Consider the following 20,203-nt stretch of genomic DNA (forward strand, 5'->3'; position numbering starts at 1 on the left):
CAGCCAAAGCACCAAGCTTGTCCTCGAGCCTTAATGCAAGGGTTTCTTCTCGGCTATAACCAACATTACATAAGAAACTGAAACAAGAAATATTTCTTGTTTTTCTTTCCTTAAATATATCCATGTTCCCACCCCCTCACCTACCCCCAAACATTCAACTGAGACATCATCTTCCCTCGGGTCTAACTCACTGTATTATTATGTGGACTTCTTCCCTCCCTTCTAAAAATACATGAGCATGCCTTGCTATATAAATGTTATTAAGAAAAAATACTAGGGTTTATTTATTAATCTTTCCCTTTGCTTGACAGATTTGAGCATTTAAAAAGGAAGCACCATTATCTCCCACTTCTACTCTTTACTCTTCATCCCTGCATTTACCTCTTAAGAACATGAAAATGTCCTGCTTTTGCACTATCCAAGCTTCTGAGAATAAAACCAAATCCTGGCAAATGTCACTTAAACTTCCGTTTTCATTTTCATCTTGTGCATTTTACATCCTTCAGTCAGCAGTTTCAGAGAGTCAGAATATAAAGAAAAGAGAATGTCAAATTAAGAAGTTGGATGCAAGGAATAGGTTAATCAAGCTGAGCTGGGACAGAGGCCAGTGCCCCAGCTCACGCACTGACCCCGGTCCTGTTGACTGGGCCATACTTTGGGCTTATTTCCACTTCACCCTTACCCATGGGCAGATCCTCTCTTGAACACCCTGGATTGCAAGTCTGTCCACTGCCTCTGTACTTCTTGCTGGCCCTCTAGCCCACATCCAAAACTTACTACCAAAAGTACCTATGCAAGGAGAGACTTGAAAGAAAACCATGTAAACCAGCACAACCAGCAGGATGGTAACAGAGCAACAGCACAAGAAAAGGGGGAGAAAAGATGCAGCTGGAGATGACACATTTCCGTGGTAGATGCAGCTTGAGAGTGATGTGAAACTGCTGGCCCTGCAGGAGTAGCTGGGTCAGTTCAAACCTCAGTCTGGCAAAGATAAGATTTGATCTACAGGCAAGTGGATGGAGACTCACATGAAGAGCTCCAGCACAGACGCGCAGAGCAGAAGGCAGGGAAGTGAGTCAACCATTCAGTAGTGACTCCTTCCACCAGAACCAGGCACTTACCTTGAGAAGTGTGGGAGATTAAGAATCTTACAAGCTTAAGCAGGAGTTTTCAGACTTTTAATGCTCCAACCTTGACACCTTAAGCAGACGGCCCAAGTCCAGACATACTGAAAACTCTCAGCTTCACCAGAAGACAGGCACCATTGGGGTCATCCTGACCATTCAGCCTTGGTTTGTTGTTGAATCTGGGGTGCACAAACTGCACATGTCTATCACTCTACCACATAAATGAACTGACAACTGTTAGGTTTGCTGGCACAACCAGGCCATGTGCTGTTGTATCCCTAATTCATAACTCTTTGTGGAATATTTTTCTACTTGGTTTGCTCTTATTCAAAGCAGGCAGCTAAAAACACTGAATTCTCATGTTCCCACTACTCAGCCAATCAGAAACTGTTGAAATATCTATCAATATCCTGGAAATCATCATCATCATGGCTAGGCTTCATGAAATAAGATTTGGGAAGGGCTCTCCCCACGTGGGTGTGTCCTTCCACTCTGCCCGGTGGATTTTTTAGGTGAGGCACAGCATGCGCAGAACTGGCCCCATCCTTTAACTCCTCAGGTTCATCTGCCACAGCTGAGCGAGCTTGGACAGTGACAGTGAAGTCCTCAGGACTAGAACCTACAGCCCCCAGTATTCCCAGGAGGTCTCCCAACCAAGTACTAACCAGGCCTGACTCTGCTTAGCTTCCAAGATCTGACAGGACTGGGTATCAGGGTGGCATGGCTGTAGTTGCATCCTGGAAATAAAGGAAGAAATGTCTCTACAAAAGCAGGTAAATTTCCCCCTTACCTTCTGCCTGCCCAGCTTTAAGCATACACCCATCGAGACCAAAAAAAGATGGCACAACTGTGGAGCTAGCTATTAGCTCCATCATAGCTCTATAGTTAATAAAGCCAAATGGCATCACTTAATTCAGTTGGCATCAATGTGACATTCCAGGCAACAGGACTTCATCAACAACAATGTCTATTACTTGGGTAGGCATTTAACACAGCTTAATTAAACCCTATCTATAGCCAACAGTAACACTAGGAAGAGGAATAGATAATATAAATAGTGCTGTTTGCACAAATCCCCCTTCTCAATTCCTCTGCCTCCTCCTCTGCAAAGCTCACTTTAAATACAGATACTTTTGCAAGAAGTATTTTTATTTTTATGCAGGCCCTAACGTGAAACAAAACAACCAAATCAGGAAAAAACATAAAAGGCATTTGAGGCCATGCATGAGCTGGAGAAAGAGATATCAGAGCAGGTGTGTGCTAGGAGGCAGAGGGGCAGAGCAGCTCTTATAAGGCAAAACAATGCTAGAGGGACAGGCTTGATGCAGAGCCTTTAAGAGGCTAGGAAAGGTCCTGTACAGGTTCACAACTACCTTACTGAACAAGGATGGGAGTTGCTAAAATGTAGGACAGATACAGAACATGCAATATGTACTATGGGACAAAGGAAAGACACAGACAGTTGGATCAGCTGCCGAGAATCCCTGAGCTGGAGGGCAATAGCTGCAAAGGATCAGACATGAGGGAGAGATTTAGGAACAGTGCACTCCACAGCCAGGTTGGGTTAGAGAGTATGGTTTGTCCCACCAAACTGGGAACATACAGCTTAACACAGATGATCAGCTCTTAGTTCTCCTCAAGCAGCTTTTTAACAGGTCCGCTCCCCTTCCACCCAAGAGGACTGCTTTTACTTCAGCAGAGGTGAAGAATGTGTAACAGCAAACTGGAGAGATGGGCTTGATAGGCCAAGTTCTCCTGCTGTGAATGAGTGTTAAGTCTATCGGCTTCCTTGCTAAAGCACTTGCTAAGAATCTGGGCCACACTGGTTTGGGAGAGGAAAATCACCATAAAGTGTTTCCCAAAGACCCTCCTCAAAAATTAAGGCCTCAAATGGAGACTTGGGACTGCCAGCTTAGAGGACATTCCAGCTAAAAACATCCCAGCACCAAGTCAATCACCTTCAACCAGCATGGCAACAGCTCTTTGAATGTCCTATACCCGCAGCCTCATCATAAGGGCATCCAGCCTGGATAACACACACTTTCTGCTTGCATTATTTATTTATGGTCACCAAGGGTCAGGGAATAAGGGGAGCAAAAGCCTCCAGCTTGGCAAAAAGTTCTAGTCTGGCAACTGACTCTGATACCCACTCACAGACAAGTCCAAGACAATGAGCAACTGGATGCAGCATATCACTCCAGAGCTCTGTTATCAGCTGGTGACATCACCCCTCTGACTGTCTCTCACTCCCACAACAGTCAGTCTCCAAACCTACCCTCCCATCCCTGCACATACAGCTGTTCTTCCTCTCCAAAGAAAGACAAACTCTTTTTCCAGTTTCTTCAGTTTATTTTTATAAAAATTTTACGGTTCAAAAATAGTTTTGTACCCTTGCCTACAAAGCAATCCTTATCAAACTTCTGCAAAAATATCTGAAAATCCTTTTAAGTTTTCTAGAATATAGAATTCTATTCTAAGAAAACTAGAATTATCTTATTTAACTGACACTGTCCAATATTTATACTGGAATCATTTTAGGATAGGAAATGGCCTGTTATGTTAATAAATAATGCAATCACACTGCAGATACTAACAAATAATCATACTGTCTGTAAGTATGATGAGGGAAACATTATCCTCTCAATGGCTCAAATTTGTTGACAAACAGAGCTAAACTTAGTCTTTTGCAATGGCTGTTCAGCCTAAACAGACAGAGAAGAAAAAGAATCCCTGGTATCCTCCTACTGTAGAGGTTGGTTCAATACACAGAAGAATAATCATTTCACTCCTCTGCTGCGGAAACAGTAACTTAAGGAGTGTTGCAGTGCAGAACCCAAGGGTATTTCTCCACCTGAATGATTTTAAACTCCTCCTGAGCATTCTTCCTCTTATAGAAGCTGCCATCCCTCTCAACAGAACTTTTCCAAAAATTTATTTTCAATCAATCTTTGAAATATGTTGTCCCCCACTATAATAACTAAAACCCATTTGGTGTCTCTTCTGTCAGAATCAGCATTTGGACCAGAGGGGTCATGTTGCACCCACAGAGGGTAAAGAAAGTATGTCCCCAAGACAACACTTGACTGCATGAAAATTCAGAATTAATGAGCTGAACATTCAAACTCCAGGAAAGGAATTCTCTATTTTTTTTTAAATATACTGATTTTTCCCCTCAAGGCTTTGCCCATTTTTTACCCCCAGGTAATGAAGAAGTAGGAATGGAAATAGGGTTGGTCCTCCCACACTCAGATTCATGGAGCTGGTAGGATCAAAACTCTTTAAAAGTTACAACAACATACAGGAATGGTTAACTTTACCTACAGGGGTACTGGAGACCTACAGGACTGGCATATCTGTTAAGCTAAAAAGATGCAGAAATAGACATTTTCTTCAAATGTCAGTCTGTCGCTGGCACCATTCCAAATAAATCAAATGGGATAGAATTGCTATTTTATTCCACAAACACCATCAAACTCGGCTCTGAGTTGGTTCAGTCACACATTATTGTTTCTGGCCTGATAAAATGTGCAATCAAGCCAAGTTGTACAAAGGAAAATAAAAAAGCGTAAATGCTTCTAGCTGTGTTTTCAAACACTGTAGTTTCTGTAACCATTGAAGCTCGCTTTCCATTCCTGCTGGCAAACATTCTATTCCCTCTAAGACAGTTTCAAAGCAGAGTATTAGCAACTGCCCAGTGAAAAATGTTTGTACTTCAGCTGTATCAATTTCTAATCTTTCTCCTGAAGAGCTAACTTTGAAAACAACTGAGAAACAGTGTGGTCCTTTAAGCAAGTATAACAAAATTTTTAAACCTTCTTAAAATAAACAAACCAAACATGATCAATAAAGAACTACCAAAAAATAAATCATTTCAGAACAGATTACCAGCTTTCTGAATCTGCATGTCAAATCCTTGCAGAGAGGCCAGTACTTCAGACTTTGATTTCTGCATATCATCATGAGATTAAATCCAGCCCGTGGTTTTCACAGAGGGATTAGTTGTTGTTAAGCACTGCTTTCCTCCTTATTGGTAAAGTTTGCACACTCCATCCTGCCTGGCAGCCTATATTAAGAACACACTGCCACCTAGACTTCTCCTTTCTTGTAAAGAAAGGGACAAAAAGAAAGGCGACACTGTCCGGCTTTCATGACTCTCCTAAATTGCACTTCTCTGGAAAGGCTGACTTTCAAAAACTTTAACCTGCCAGTCACAGGTCTGAGTAAAGTTTACTGCAGCACATGTCAAGCAGTACAAAAATCTATGTTATATATGCGTACTTGCAGAGGTCTGAGCAAACACAGTATCTATTCCTCATTTTATAAAGCTGCTTCATAGTGATTCTGTGAGACCCCTGTCCAGGTCTGCTAATGCTGGAAGGTCTGTGTTCCAAGTTTTCCACAAAATTTAACTCCCTGCTCTGGCAAACCCTTCCTGAATGCAAGGTCCCAAGATAATTAATGAGAAACCCAGAAAAAAAAGGAGAGAATATGAGGGGGGGAAATAATCAAACAATTGTACAACTTAAGCCCATTGAAGAGTTTCTATTCCCAACTGCCAGGGCTGTGCCTTCAGACAACAGGACTACAAATCTAAAGAAAGGTACTTTCTGAGTATCAGCTAAGAAACAAAACTATGCAAGCAAGTTGGCATAATGAGAATGTCACCCAAAACACAGAAAATACTCATCAATCCTATTTTTTGCTAATGAATATATTTTCAATTTTTCTTTTGGAATGTGAGACAGAACCTATCCTTCAGTACTTCCCAGCTTTATGAAGATCAAATTGCTTCAGAGGCTAGCAAAGCCAGAATGTGTTCCAAGGGAAACCTGAACTGTCTGAGGTCCATCATTCATTTGGTTGCACCTGCTGAAAAGACACCTGACAAGATTTATCCATTCCTTGCACTACTGCCAACAGTTCAGGCAAATCTGCAGACATTCCTCACTTCTGTTCTGACAGTATTAAGCAGTCAACTTATAGCATATTTAAAATTGATTTTAACTAGCAAGACAACAGAAATTACTTTATTCTCTCTCTCAACCCTTTCCTGTGAGAGGTACCCTCTTTTAGCTCAGCAGTATGAATGCCAGAATGGAACAGGTTTGCTGGCACTCATGCATTCAATATTGCAATTGTTACAGAAAATCAAATATACAGACCCACAAGAGAAGGCTAAAACACAGCCTGATGTCAGAATAGACCTTGAGGCACTATTCTACCTCCCAGCAGTGTTCCAAGGAGGCCTTATTCATATTTTAATATTTGTTCCCATCACATTGCTCTGGGGTAGAGACTGCAGAGTCTCCTGGTCAACATTAATACAGTCTTATCCCACATGAGAAGCAGCTGGTCTGCACACACTGAACTGGCCAGGCTACTTAAGGGCCTGAGCTGAGGCCAGTTCAATATGACAGATTGAACTGTTCTGCTTGGGCAAAATGAGTCTAGCTTCATGATCATGTCAAGTGCCAGCACAGAATTTCTGGGAGGACACACTGATCCCTCTACGTACAGGTATACAGCCAGGACTGTAAGATGACCCTTGCAAAGTTGCAGAACTCACAGAGTGGGCAGCTCAGGTGTCTGATCACCATCACAACAGCATAAAAAATAGCCACTGTAATACCTGTTAACCTAAGATACCTTCTTGCCACTCCAGAAATTTCTAGAATCAGACCTTTATTACACATTGATCCCAAGCAACAGAGTCATGTCTCTCTGTCCAAAGAATCATGAACAAAGTAAAACTTGCATTATTCCCTGTCCAGCTAAATGCTGAACATCTCAGGCTGGACTCAGCTTTCCTCAATGTTTTGGCTCCCTGTGTCATTTGCACAGCACAGCAACAGGAATCCTGGTGTCGAGAAAAAAACCATGTTTGTGCCTGGACACAAACCTTGCATAACAATCAACATGCAGAATAGAGAGTGCAGACAAGATTGATGCCACCTCCTGAGAGGTGAGTTCTGTAGCATTAACTCTATACAGCCTAATGCCTTACTAAAAGCCTTCACTGAAAAGAGAACTTCCAGATCCCACTTTATAAACCTGATCTCACAAGAACTGTATTGATGAGGACTTGCTGCAAGGATAGAACTTACAGGGAAGATAAAGTGACCAGGAATAGGGCTGGGCCTTTAACAAAGAAACAAACAAAAAACCTAAAATCATTCATGAGATTCTGCTTCTTAAAAGAAATTTCTGCCCAACAGCCAGACAGAGGGGCACCTTCAGAAGGGCACTGTAAGCACCCTGCCAATCAAACCATTCCATGGGCAAGGAAGCATGTGGAGCCTGGTTTCTTATTTCACCTCCTCCCTGTCCTATGAAGATTATCTGATACCAGTAATACAGTCTGAGCTCATCCTGGAATCATCTGTACATTAGGGGTTTTAATTCAGATCTCTCTCCTCTATTCAGTGCCTGTTTTCCAGCAACCTTTAGGCACAAAGTACCTTTAAGGCTCCACCCACCACCTAAGCTCTGCATTCTTGAGAAAGCAAGCTAACAGATATGAAGTAAAAAGCCCTTTCCTTGTCAACTGGGGAGTGCCTCAAGAAAAAACCCAAAAAGTTAAGTTTCATGCTAGATCAGTAAGAACAGTTCTTGTAGGTCGTCAGGCTATTTGTACTTTACTGGCACAGCAAGGCAGATTGCCACCAAACCATCCTACCTTAAGCAAAAAAAAAGCAAAAACATAGCAGCTTTGAAGAGACAGAAGGATCCTGAAGGAAAACCCATAAGGAACTTCTCCCAAGTACGTAGACATGATACTTCTCAATAATAGAGCTTTCTGAATCCACCATTTTTATATAAAATCTTCCCTCCCCATCTGCAGTTTCTACAGATCAGGCAGCCTCTGATAGCTGAATCCTGAAGACAGCTGTATTTAAATTTGGTTTAAGGTTCTTGGGTGCTTCTCATTGGTATAGAATCCCACCTGCTTCCACAGGGCTTAGATTTCATTCCAGGTACTGTTTCTTGTCATGTTCCACCTATTGAAACTTGTATTATGAGGAGAAAAGAAGGCTTATCAGGCAAACTCAAAATGCAAACCATGCCTTCTGCAAACCGAGTTCCACCCAAACCACAATCTGTGAGACCAGGACTACAGTCCAGCCTCCTTGGACTGTGCAGCCAGAGGAGAGCAGAACTTTGCTCTGGCAGATGGTTTAACCAGGAAAACTTGAAACACTGATGTGGGTAAATATCAGTGGGATAAAGTAAACCAAGAACAGAAAGCAGAACAGACACCTCATGGCAACAATACAATTCAGTGGCAGAGTCTGCAACATAAAAGTGAACCCCTAACACAAGGGAGTTTGGATGTTAAAACTAAACTTTGCCAGGTCCTAGAAAACAAAGCCTTCTCCTTTGGTTAGGGACAGAAGGAGAAACGGGAATGCCTTGGTTTATTGGTACATCAGAGTAAAACCATGACAAAATATGGCAATCTGTTCATGCCACAGAGCAGACCGACTTTGCCCAGCTATGTAACAAAAACAGAGTGAGAGACCACCACTACTACAGGATAGGAATTTCCCAAGCTCAGTCTAAACAAAACCAAGATCATCCCTTTATACTCTTCTCCATACAAAACAGCTCCTGAAGAAAAAGAAAAACCTTTCTTTCCAATGTCAGCTTTACAATTCATCTCCTCAGACACTGCTATTAATCCGTATGTAATTTAAATCATCAGTTGGTGCTCGTACAGCCAATACCATCTTTCCACCCCAAACTTCTGCCTGTCAGGCTGAAGGAAAGCAAAGAGCCTGATCCTGTGAGGAGGACCCTTACCACCAGCCAAGGTTCTAAACCCCAATCCATTTGCTACCAGAGGTTAACTCCCTCCTGGAACCTCACAGAGGAGTTATCCTCACACCAGCATTGCATCAAGTTACCAAAACACTGTTTGAATTTATTCAAAGCAGAAATGTGCATCTGCAGATGAGCACATCCAGAAACAGGACACTGATAGAGGAAAATGAGAATTGTGGAAATTTTGGAGATTTTTAAAAATTTCAAATGTGTAAAATAAAAAATGGTTACAAAGCAGAAACAAACTTTAACCAAGATGATGAGTTACAGACATAAAGAATAAAAAACTTCAGAGCCTTTCTGGCAAAGTTTAAAAGAGCTTGCAAACACTAGGCTCCCTCTAAGACACTGTGACATTGGAGACATTACAATTTTACTCTGTTCTAAGAAATTTAGAATTATGAAAGGTCCAGAGCCCAGCATCTCAGTCTGAAAATCCTTCAGTTAAATTCAAGATGAATTGAACACAACTTCCAGCCTAAATATCCTAATTTATCCTAATTAGTTGCTAAAGACGATATATGAGTTAGAAACAGTTGCGTGGGTCCTTTCTGCACGTGGGTTCCTCAGGACAGTAGCATCAATTTATTTGACAGATTTCACTGGACAATGGGCAAATTATTGCTAAATTGTGTACTTGAGGCTACCTCTAAGTAGAGTCAGAGGTTAAATGGGTTCCCAGACCATTTGCAAAGAGCAGTCAACCATTCTGCCCCATTATTTCCTGTGGAATTGCTTAAGTGTCTTCCAAAAATAGCCAATAATTTTGCTGAAAGGCTAAAAACAAACCGTACTTCTGAAGGAATATTTTACATGGTTTACATAATAACCATCTCAGAAGGGAAAAAAGGATGTGTACAGTGTTTCAGTGCGAATTCTGCATTGAACAAAAAGACATCATTCTTAGCTTAACACAAGGCTTAAATTCACCATGAAGGAAACTGCTGAGGTCAAAGCCTCAGGGCTCAAGTTCAGAGGGAGATATCATTCTGAACGGAAGAACTTTTATCCCAGATTCAAATAAAAATAAGATGTAAAAGGAACGCTGTCAGTTTGTTTAAGCCTCAAAAAGGAAAAGTTCAATCCCAGTCATCATCCCTTCACAAAAAATTAATACATTTTTAAGTTGTGTACCCAGATCTCCCTCTGCACACTTCTGCTTACCTTCTTTTTTATTATTTAACACCTGGTCCCTATCTCCTGACACTTGCTTTACCCTTCCTGCTAAACACAGTATCACAGTTTAAATCTAAATACCACAAGAGTAATAACCAGTACAAGTGTCATAACCACTGGTGCCTTCCACGTCACTTCATATTCAGCTGCATCTTCCCTCATGACCTCAAAGTTAACATTCATGTTTCTGCCTCAGTCAGTCTGTCCCATAGAGACAAGGGTAAAATTCTGACCACTTCATGAAAGAATTATTACTGACAATACTGTAGCAGTATGAGGAGGTAAGTCTGACGATGAAGCAAGCAGCACCACCTTTTTGTTTTTTTGAGAGCCCAGAGAGCAAAGTTGTCCTATTTGCATTAGAAGAAAAACAGCTGAAGGGCTTAGAATTTGTTAGCTTCTTAAGCAAGTGTTATGGGGTTTTCCTTTTCTCCTTAGAGAAAAACAAGCTGTGCTTTTTAATGTGTAGAGAGACAAACAACTATTTTCAGATCCTGGAAATCACCTGCAATATGTAGCTGAACACTATTATTGCTGTTGTCGTCATTCCCACATCCCCAGTCACCACTAGGGCAAGGAAGCAAGGAAGTGAGCTGGATGACCAGTTGAGTGAAATTTGTGGAAAATTCTCCATAGGAAGAGAACCTGTGTGCTTTCAGATAAGAACCCAGGGAAGGGCTTGGCAGGCTACACTTGGCTCCAAGCTGCACCACTAAATACAATAACTTCATCAGCAGGCCAAGGAGCTCAGCCTTTACCACCTATCTTAATTACAAATATGGTTGCCATCGGGTGGCTAAGACAGAATGAAGTTAGTATCTGCAATGAGTTCAGGGTGGACCAGGGAACAGGAGACAGTCTCTGTCCTGTTACCTCTGGAACCACAGTAATGTGAAAAAAACCACAGATTTAGCCACATTCCCTCTTATATAAAGAGTGAAGGCAGGACCTCACTGCTGCAGTTCCATTCTGGATCTGCTCATCACTTGGGTTTTTTTCCAAGCAGTCAGGTAAAAGTCAAATTATGCTCCTAGTCTCAGCAAGTGAGCTAGAACTAGTGGATGCAGCATGCACAACGTTAGGCCCAACTGGATGGGAGTGCCATTCTGACCCAGCAGCATTTTTGAGCAGTGTCAGAGACTGGTACAAGGCTCAGGCCAGCACTGCACCTAATCCCAAACCTCCTAGATTAAATCTAGCTGCTAAAGATAACTCCCGGGGAACAGGAGCAGCAGTGGGCAGATCTGTTCTCCCTCCCTCCCTCCCTCAAAGATGCACAAGTCCTTATTCAGTCAATGTCATCTCACAACAAACCACTGAAAAGCAAGACGAGCGTGCCAGTGATAAAAGCAGCTGATCAATGTCCCTGCGTAAAATGTCCGATAATCCCTACACAGAGCAGACATCTGGCATCAGATGCAGCATGCCAGAGAGATGAACATGAAAAGTATCCCTTGCATATTCCTGGCACCTTCTGCTGGCACAGGAGTGGCTGGAGAGCAGCGAAAGGGCTCTCGGGATTCAAGAATTCCCCCCTTCCTCAGCACACATCGGTACAATCTTTAAAGGCCGTATGGCTTTGCCTTTTCCACCATTCCAAAATCAGGAGCTCAAGGTCAGTACATGAAGTAGCGATTACCACGCTTTGCTGTGAGAAGATAAAAAGCAAGTGTCCACCTCCTTTTCCTCACCATCTTTTGAGGTTACGCATTTAGCGCTAGGGCAAAATACAGAACTGCTCGTGAAAATGCTGCATAAAGCACAACCTAAATACCACCAAGAGAAGGTCCCCTCCTTGCTGAAACAATAAGCATCTACGGATCCAGCACAAGCGTGCGGCGCTCCGTCCTCCCTCCCCGCTCCCGGCTCAATCAGATGCCATGTTTCCGCAGGCGGACGGTAAACCCTCAGCGCTCGCCACAGGGATATTCTGCATTCTCAGGATGCAAAGGGGCCCAAATTCCGCGGGCAGGGAGGGAGCTGCCAGCCCCCCGCAAGCACCCCTGCTTTGGGGAGACGTGTCATCCTCAGTACCCGCACCTCCCAGCCCCGCATCCCGGGGATGCCCCCCTTCTTCCCAACCTTCTCCTGCGCCCGCGTCAGCTTCTTCTGGACGTTGCTGGCAATCTTCCCGGCCGTGACCCCCTTGCTGCCCAGCTCGGCCATTTTGCCTCCTCTTTTTAAGGGCGGCTGCGAACAGGACCGGCAGGAAGGGGGGAAAACCCTGCGGGCAGGCGATGGCCGGGCCGTCACCGCCACCTCCCGCCTGCCCGTCCTTCTGCCGGCCGCCTTTTAAAGGGATAGTGCTGCCGTAAAGGGAGAAGGGATGGGGCAGGTTTTGGTCAGAATTCCCCCACCCTGCCTCCTCCGGGTCCTCGCCGCAGCCTGTGCCGCAGAGGGCAGGCAGGTCGGGAATGTTTGGAAAGTATCGCAAGTAATTCCTCTTAGGTGATGGTATGAGTTTGCTGTAGTCTTTCATCCTGCAGCAAAACAAAATTCTTGTTTTAAGAGATCTGTACCGCTAATTGTTATCTCTGATTGTCCAAATTCAAAAGACAAAGGTACTTCTCCAATTATACCTGGATCTTTACAGGCACAAAGTGGGAAATTTATTTCTTTAAAGGAAGGGTATCTGGAAATGAATCAAACCCCTGATTTTAAAAGGCAAGCTGATATTTCAGAAGATTCCATCCTTTAATCATAGAATTATCAGGGTTGGAAAAGACCTCTAAGATAATTGAGCCCAACCATAACCTAACCCAGCACCGCTGTGTTCGCCACTAAACTGTATCCCAATATACCACATCCACACACCTTTTGAACACTTGCAAGGATAGCGATTCTTCCCTAGGCAGCCTATGCAATGCCTGACCACCCTTTTAGTAAAGAAATATATTTTCTCAATATCCAATCTAAAGCTCCCATGGCTCAACTTGAGACCATTTCCTCTAGTTCTGTCACTTGTTATCTGGGAGAAGAGGCCAAACCCCACCTGGCTACAGCCTCCTCTCAAGTACTTGTAGAGAGTGATAAGGTCTCCCCTGAACCTCCTTTTCTCCAGGCTAAACATACTCAGCTCCCTCAGCTGTTCCTCACAGGACCTGTGCCCTTCACCAAACTTGTTGCACTCCTCTGGACATACTCCAGCACTGCGATACCTTTCTTGTGAGGAACCCAAAAGTGAACACAAGATTTGGGGTCCAACCTCACAAGTGCCAGATACAGGGAGACAATAATTTCCCTAATCCTGCTGGCCACACTATTTCTGATGCCATTGGCTAGGATGCCTTCTTGGCCACCTGGGCACACTGCTATGTATGTATCAACTTATTATGCATCCCTGGTAAATGCCTTCACCTCAGTTCAGTCTCTTTGAAAACTAGAATAATCAATTTACTAGCTTGTCTCACAGGAAGATTATGATGACTAATTAATTAATGTCTGTACATAACTTTCTGCTGTGGTCAATGCTTTTAACATATTTTTGAATTTGCACAAGAATTTGGACTCAGCATGGCTACACATGATGGCTGTTCCAGTTAGGGAGTACTGGTGACAGTGGAGGGAGGTGTGTCTCCCCTGCAGAATACTTTGCAGTGGTGGGGCGTTTGTCAGAAAACCAACCATGACTGCACAGAGGGCTTTATACACCTAACTTGCCCTGAATTCCTGCTGCCTTAGTCTGGTGTGATTCCTCAGCTGGGTCCGAACTGGCTTTCAGAGTTGTTGCTCCTTGTCTGCCTTTGTCCCCCTTCAGTGAGCCTGGACTTTGTTAATGCCACTGCTTTCATCCCAACAGGGCTTTGGTTGTCCTTTGATAGATCTACTGGGCAAATACCTTTTGTGAAACTCTGTTCCTGGAATACAGGAAACCACCTCAGCACTATTATTCATATCCTAATACTCGGCCCCAGGGTTTCCGTCAGTGCCACACACCAGGGCTTGGATGAGTGATGGGGAAGCTTTCCTTCCTAGCCTGTTTTGCAAACTCATCTTAGTTCTTTGTGGGAGCTTAGTACACAGTGTGCACACAGTACCGGGTACAGTACAGACCAATCATTGTTCTGCAGGCAATTTAGATATATAACAAGCTTGTATTTGCCTTTGTTTAAGATGGAGACTATCATTTTAATTGAAAGTTGCCACTAAAACCTACTTGTGTTCCACGACAAATTCACTCAGTTATTTTTTGCCAGGTGAAGACTTTTACCTCAAGTTTCACACACATGAGGAGTAGTGTAGCACTCACTACTGCAACAGAAAAATGTTGAAGGTGATAACTTGAGAGAGCTAGGCCAGACTTTCCAACTTAACTGTCATTTATTGTTTCCATTTCTGCTTCAGTACTATTTCTGTTCATTCTGAACTTAAAATAAAAACAATTGTTTTACCAGAGCCATTAGAAACTGTGGGCAGAGAACCTGTCAACACCTCTTTTTGAGCCTTCATGAGACAGTACCTCTGCTAGTTATGACGACTTTTTTTTTTTTAATGACAAAACCTTAATTCAGAAACCAGTTTAAATCCGTGCTACACTTCACTTATGTTAGTAGACATAATATTTCCATTTAATAAAATACTTGGGCATGTGTTTCAGTTATAGATGAGAAAAATGCAGTGATATAAGGCATTCTCAGACTCAAGCCTGTGCATACCCATGATGAGACTCAGTATTGCAAAACACAAATTTATTCAATTTCTCTCTGACTTTACATTTAGCATTCATATTTCTGTACTATTAGTATTTACTATTCATTTAGTATTCATCTGTTGTAGATAAAAAACTGTGTATTTTTCTGTAATGCGTCTGATTTTTTCCATAATTTTGGCCTTACTAGGTATTTTCATATTACTTTTCTTCTCCAGTATCATCTATAATTTGGCAGCATCTCACTGCTCAGTATGATCTGGAAACATAATTAATATCCCACTTCCTTTGTCTCTCACACCCATCTTCTCATTTGCTGAGCTTTCAAGGGTGAAAGATGCACATGTGGTTAAACATTTCTAACATCACATTTAAAAGAGTAGATGTTTCAGGGTCAGAACACATTCCTCTCCATCCTACCTCATATATTTACTTCTCCTGCTTAGGTCTTTTCTTCAGTGAAACTAGTTTTGAAGGGATTTTTGTCTGATTAGATCCTTTCAAGTGAAAAGCAAATTATTGCAGCACATGAGCTGAAAAGAGAGTCCATGGCAAACATCAGACAACTGTGAAACAAAAGCATCCAGACACACACATTCACCACAATGAAAAATGATGACAAACTGTATGCATTTTAAAAGCTGGGATTAACAGCAAGCATCCACCTCTCAGCATGAGTCATTTCCCAGTTATTTCTGTGCTTGATTGGATCAGCACCAAAGCCGAAAAGCATTTGCCAGGCTCCAGGTATGTTGCACAAGGTGTTCCCCTGGCATGACCCAGTGAAACCACTTACTGTGAACGGCTGTACATCTGAATGACCATATAAGACATTTTAGCCAAATAATATATGCTGAAGCTTGTTGCTTTTTGAACAGGAGAGGCCTCAACCTCACAACTATCCACCACTGTATTGATCTCAAGCTTACAGCTTTTTACAACCTTATAAATGTAAATAATTTTAATTGGACTGCACATGGTAATAAGCATACAGGCTAGCAATTTAATGTTTATATTAATTTGTACTGTGTAGCATTGTAAGGCAGAGATGCTTAACCTTTTAGAAGCCATTAGTGACACATTCTGCACAACTAGAGTTAAAAGAAGTCTAACTTGATGCTTATTCACCCCTCTTGCGATGAGATCCATTAAGTTCAATATGTGCACAGTTGTCTCATTGATTCTAACACTAGACACCAGGAGTCTTCATTTCACCTGGCTATATCCAGCTAAACATATCTAGTTTAATCTGAGTCACCTTGGCTCCTTTTATAATCAAAGAGAGAAATCAGTACCTTCAAAGGATAATAAAAGGTAAAACAAACATCTCCCTTCCCCCTTAACTACAGAGGGAGATTAGCTGAATAGCTTAAATAGCTAAAGTTAAGAAAGCCAGATGGGTTATGAAACCCACCTGTAGTCCATCTCCCTGGTGACAGGATGATTCATTTACACAGTTCATAGGGAAGAAACAAATCTGTCAAACACACTAGCACAAACACACATATTTAACAAGTACATACTCACCATTGCCATTTTTACCGCTTTCTTAATTGATTAATACTCTAGTCAATAATGCCTATGGTAGACCTCAGCACCATAAATGCATTTCACTTCTCAGTTGTCTCATTAAAGGGAGATGAACTGCTCATCTGTTTACAATTAAACATATGCTTAAGTGCTCAATGGGTTGGAGTCTATTATTTTGTAGTTTAGGTACAATTTATTCCCTTCATTGCACAAATTGTTGTTACACTGCTTTTTCTCATTATTATTATTCCTGTTTTGCCAAGTTTGTCCATCTGGGAGCAGGATGTTTTCTCCATGATTCCTAATTTAAATTGGTATAAAAATGTATTTTTTAAAGTCTGATTTCAGCAATGTGTCTGTTAACATATTTTTAGTGTTTCTGATTTGAACTTTAATTGTAGTTTGCGTGTTTAGAGCTACAAGCTGTGATAATCAAAATGGTTTCCCTGATACTGGCGGCAAAACCTTTCATGAATAATCTAATTCATTTAAATAAAATAATTCTAAAATTACAACAGCTGTGGTCTCTACCATGCATTATATTCTCTTTTCTAGTTACAAAGAGATTAAAACCCAATGAAATTGATTTTTTTTTTCCCTTTCAGCAAGTTGTTATGATTTTAAGTGTATAATTACTGGTTTTTAAAAATATTTAATAGAATTCAGTTAATTAAAGATGTTTATAAATATATAATTACTGAATTGTTAAAATGCTTATATTTATGCTAATATTATATACTATAATTATAGTATATTTATGCTAAATAATATTATTTACAATAAATTATTTCAAGAACTCCAAAGCCCTTCTCCCCAGGTACTAATATAATGCAAGATGGGTCTATTTTAATCACAATTTCTTGTTGCGTTCAAAGTTGAAGTTCACATATTAAACAACCTGGTTGTTTGGATCCATAGTTTTGTTCCAACTCTAACTCTGGCTGTTGCACTGTAAGTCATTTCGCCTCACTCATTGCCAGCATCGCTCTCTTACTTTAGTGATGTCAGTTGACAGATTAATTTAAAACAGTAAATTCAGCATCTTGAAAAGAACAAATTACTCAAAACATACTATGTAACAAAATCTAATGTGTTTGGACTCCCATTTTTCTTGCCTTAAACAGCCTGCTTGCCTTTGTCTTTCCATTGCAGACCATGCATTTTTCTGGCACAGCATTCCAAAAGAGCTCACAAAGGTGACCTCTGTTTTTTTCTTTTAACATGATAACATTATCAAGGGTAATTCGGATATCAATTTCACCATTATCTAGTTTGCCTTAGAAGTCCTTTCTGACGGACTATATTCTCATGCAAACTCTTGTTTGTTCTCCCACAGAAAGGTGCTGGGAAGCTTCAGGAAGTTTCTGCCATAAAAATAATAGATAAAACCTTGCTGATTATGTGTTCTGTCCTTTAGACCAAAACCAAGATAAAGAACTTTGATTTAAAAATAGTGTCTAGAAGGTGGTCTCTCCTGCATCTCTCAAACTCACAAATTCTGTTCAATCTCCTCACTATCTTGTTACAAGAAAAAGAAGATGATACCCAAGTGACTCATGTTGTGTTCCAAACACAAAAAACCCTACCAAATACCATAGCACTGAGAAGGCTCCAAAGCTGAGCTTTGCCTTTCTAGTTCAGACTTACCGCCTTAGAAAGTGGTAGAGGCAGGAAATTAGAGACATTAAAAACTTTGTCTCATATCTCACTGAAGACTGTCCCCTGATTGAAAGCTTGCTTGAATTCTAAAGAGTTATATATTGTTCATGTGGTATCTTACTGGAACCTCGAAACCTTGGCAGATTTTTCACTGAATTTCAAAATTCAGATAAAATTCCTTTTCCATCCACATGAAAGTCTGGGTGCTTGATACAGCTGCATGTAGCTATTTTTTTCTCTGCCTGTGTGGATTTGGCCACCACAAACTGATCTTTGGCCCTGAATTTGTGACTGATTACCCTTCACAAATAATGAAGTCAGAAAAGAATGGGATAAGCTGTGCACAAATATACTTCCAAGAAGCTTATCAAAATTTCTATGTGCCCCATTGTGCAGGAAAAGAAGGAATTTGGCACTTATGAAGCAAATTTTTTTTCAGTTTTTCATTGTCATCAGTCAATGTGGGAGCAGACAAGTGAATCATGTGCTTCCTTTGGAGATTATTCTGAGAAGTCTGGAAGCCTTCTACTGTTTATTAAAACATTTTTAAAATTAATTATTTACTCAAATAGATGGGGCCAGTTTATCCCCATCTGTAGCTATGGTAGAACACCTAGTCCATCTGGTGGAATCACACAAAGGATATATCACCAGGATACCGTTTAACAGCACAAACTATCAGTGAGATGCAGAAGATACTTTCTATAAAATGTACGTCCACAAGATTTCATACTTCTGGTAACCACACCAGGTACACTTAGGTAATGATAACTGTTGCCCCAGTTGCAGTGTGTTCCTCCTTACTTCCCTTTACAGAGAGCCTCATTTCATTTCCTCGGCAACGAAATTGAGTGACTTATTCACTGAAAACTATGTAGGAGAGCTATCTCACCTTCAATTACTGTAAGCTCACTATCTACTCAGATTTGTTCAGTTTCCAAAATTATCCAACTCTTTGTTTTTGAGATCTGGGATTTGATTTTTCAGAAAATTATGTTAACTTTCCAGTTTGGGCAAGTGCAGTTTTCTGCATGTATCAAATACACCATTACTGTACAACCTATTCTATTTAATATTTACTGTCATTTATAATAGTGTTTTCCTAGGATCAGGACTGGACTGCATAAAATGCAACACAGAAAAATGCAAAAAAATTATTCTTACCTGTAACAACTCAGCCTGTTCCACCACAGGCTTTATCACTCTAAAGACTTTCATAAAGCTTCAGTGAAAAACAATGAAGACCTCAAAAGAATCAATGACCCACAGTAAGTAACTTAAAAATTAACTGCAGTTCTCTGCAAAAACCATTCTCAAAGTTACTCGTTTTCTTAAAGGCAAACCAATATAAATGTATTCATAGCTGTTAAAAAACAAAGATAGAGGAAAATAATGCTTCTGTGTATTATAGGGACTTTAAGGAACTTTATGCATATGATTTGTTTGTGACACCATTATTCAGTGGTGGAAAGAAAGTACAGGCTTAAGAGAATAAAAGTATATGTTTACTACATGGAAGCCTTCATGCATTGGGATCACTGAAATTATTTAAATACCAGCTGCATCACTCAAATATTCCACCTTAAAAGTAATGTGGGTCCATATATTGTGATGGTACACACATAGAAAACCAGGAAGGAAGCATAAGCCATTCTGAAAGAAAAGTGTAAACAGTTCCATGAAAATGGTTTTTACTGGAAACAGCTCTTTCCTATTCCAGATGAAATTCTTACCTAAATTCTAAATATTATACTTAATTGATGCAAATACAGAGCTGTTTCCAACTTTGGTAAATTAGCACTTCTCTTCCGTTCATGGACAAATATTTGATCCATGATTGACAATGGAATACTATAGAGACTTAGAATTGAGGGTCACTTAGTCAGAATTTATATATTTCTCTTCTCTTCACAAATTATGTGATGTTTTTACATGTCATTCAATGTTCTGACATCTTCAAGCCTCTCTGCCAAATTCAGCAGAAAACATTTACAGTCTTAAAGTGAGCATCCTCCAGGATTTAATATGTCACAACCTTGTGTATACAGGCATCAGGGTCATCAGCATGATAAAAGAATAGACTTAGATGTCAGTTTAAATTTTGGGTTTGTTTGTAAATTGCATTTTAAAACAAGGAAACACTACCAGATAAATGAACCAAACATATTAAATTGTGATCTTTTTTTTTTACCTGTCATTGCATAACTGATGGAAATGCATGTTATTTCTACGACTGTAAGAG

General features: G+C 40.9%; 1 protein-coding gene and 1 pseudogene across 7 annotated transcripts in view; both read right to left on the bottom strand.

The window, feature by feature from the left end:
* Window positions 1-12,391, bottom strand: part of BIN1 (bridging integrator 1) — a 97,733-nt gene extending 85,342 nt beyond the window's left edge. For all 7 annotated transcript variants that reach the window (XM_071561686.1, XM_071561684.1, XM_071561682.1 and 4 more), the window contains exon 1: window positions 12,207-12,391. In XM_071561686.1, coding sequence (XP_071417787.1) covers window positions 12,207-12,290 — 84 coding nt within the window. In that variant the 5' untranslated portion in view covers window positions 12,291-12,391. The remainder of the gene's footprint in view (window positions 1-12,206) is intronic.
* Window positions 1,744-1,859, bottom strand: LOC139675396 (5S ribosomal RNA; annotated as a pseudogene).
* Window positions 12,392-20,203: the final 7,812 nt, after the last annotated feature.

Source organism: Pithys albifrons, chromosome 8, assembly GCF_047495875.1.
Source record: "Pithys albifrons albifrons isolate INPA30051 chromosome 8, PitAlb_v1, whole genome shotgun sequence".
Classification (NCBI taxonomy): Eukaryota; Metazoa; Chordata; class Aves; order Passeriformes; family Thamnophilidae; genus Pithys; species Pithys albifrons.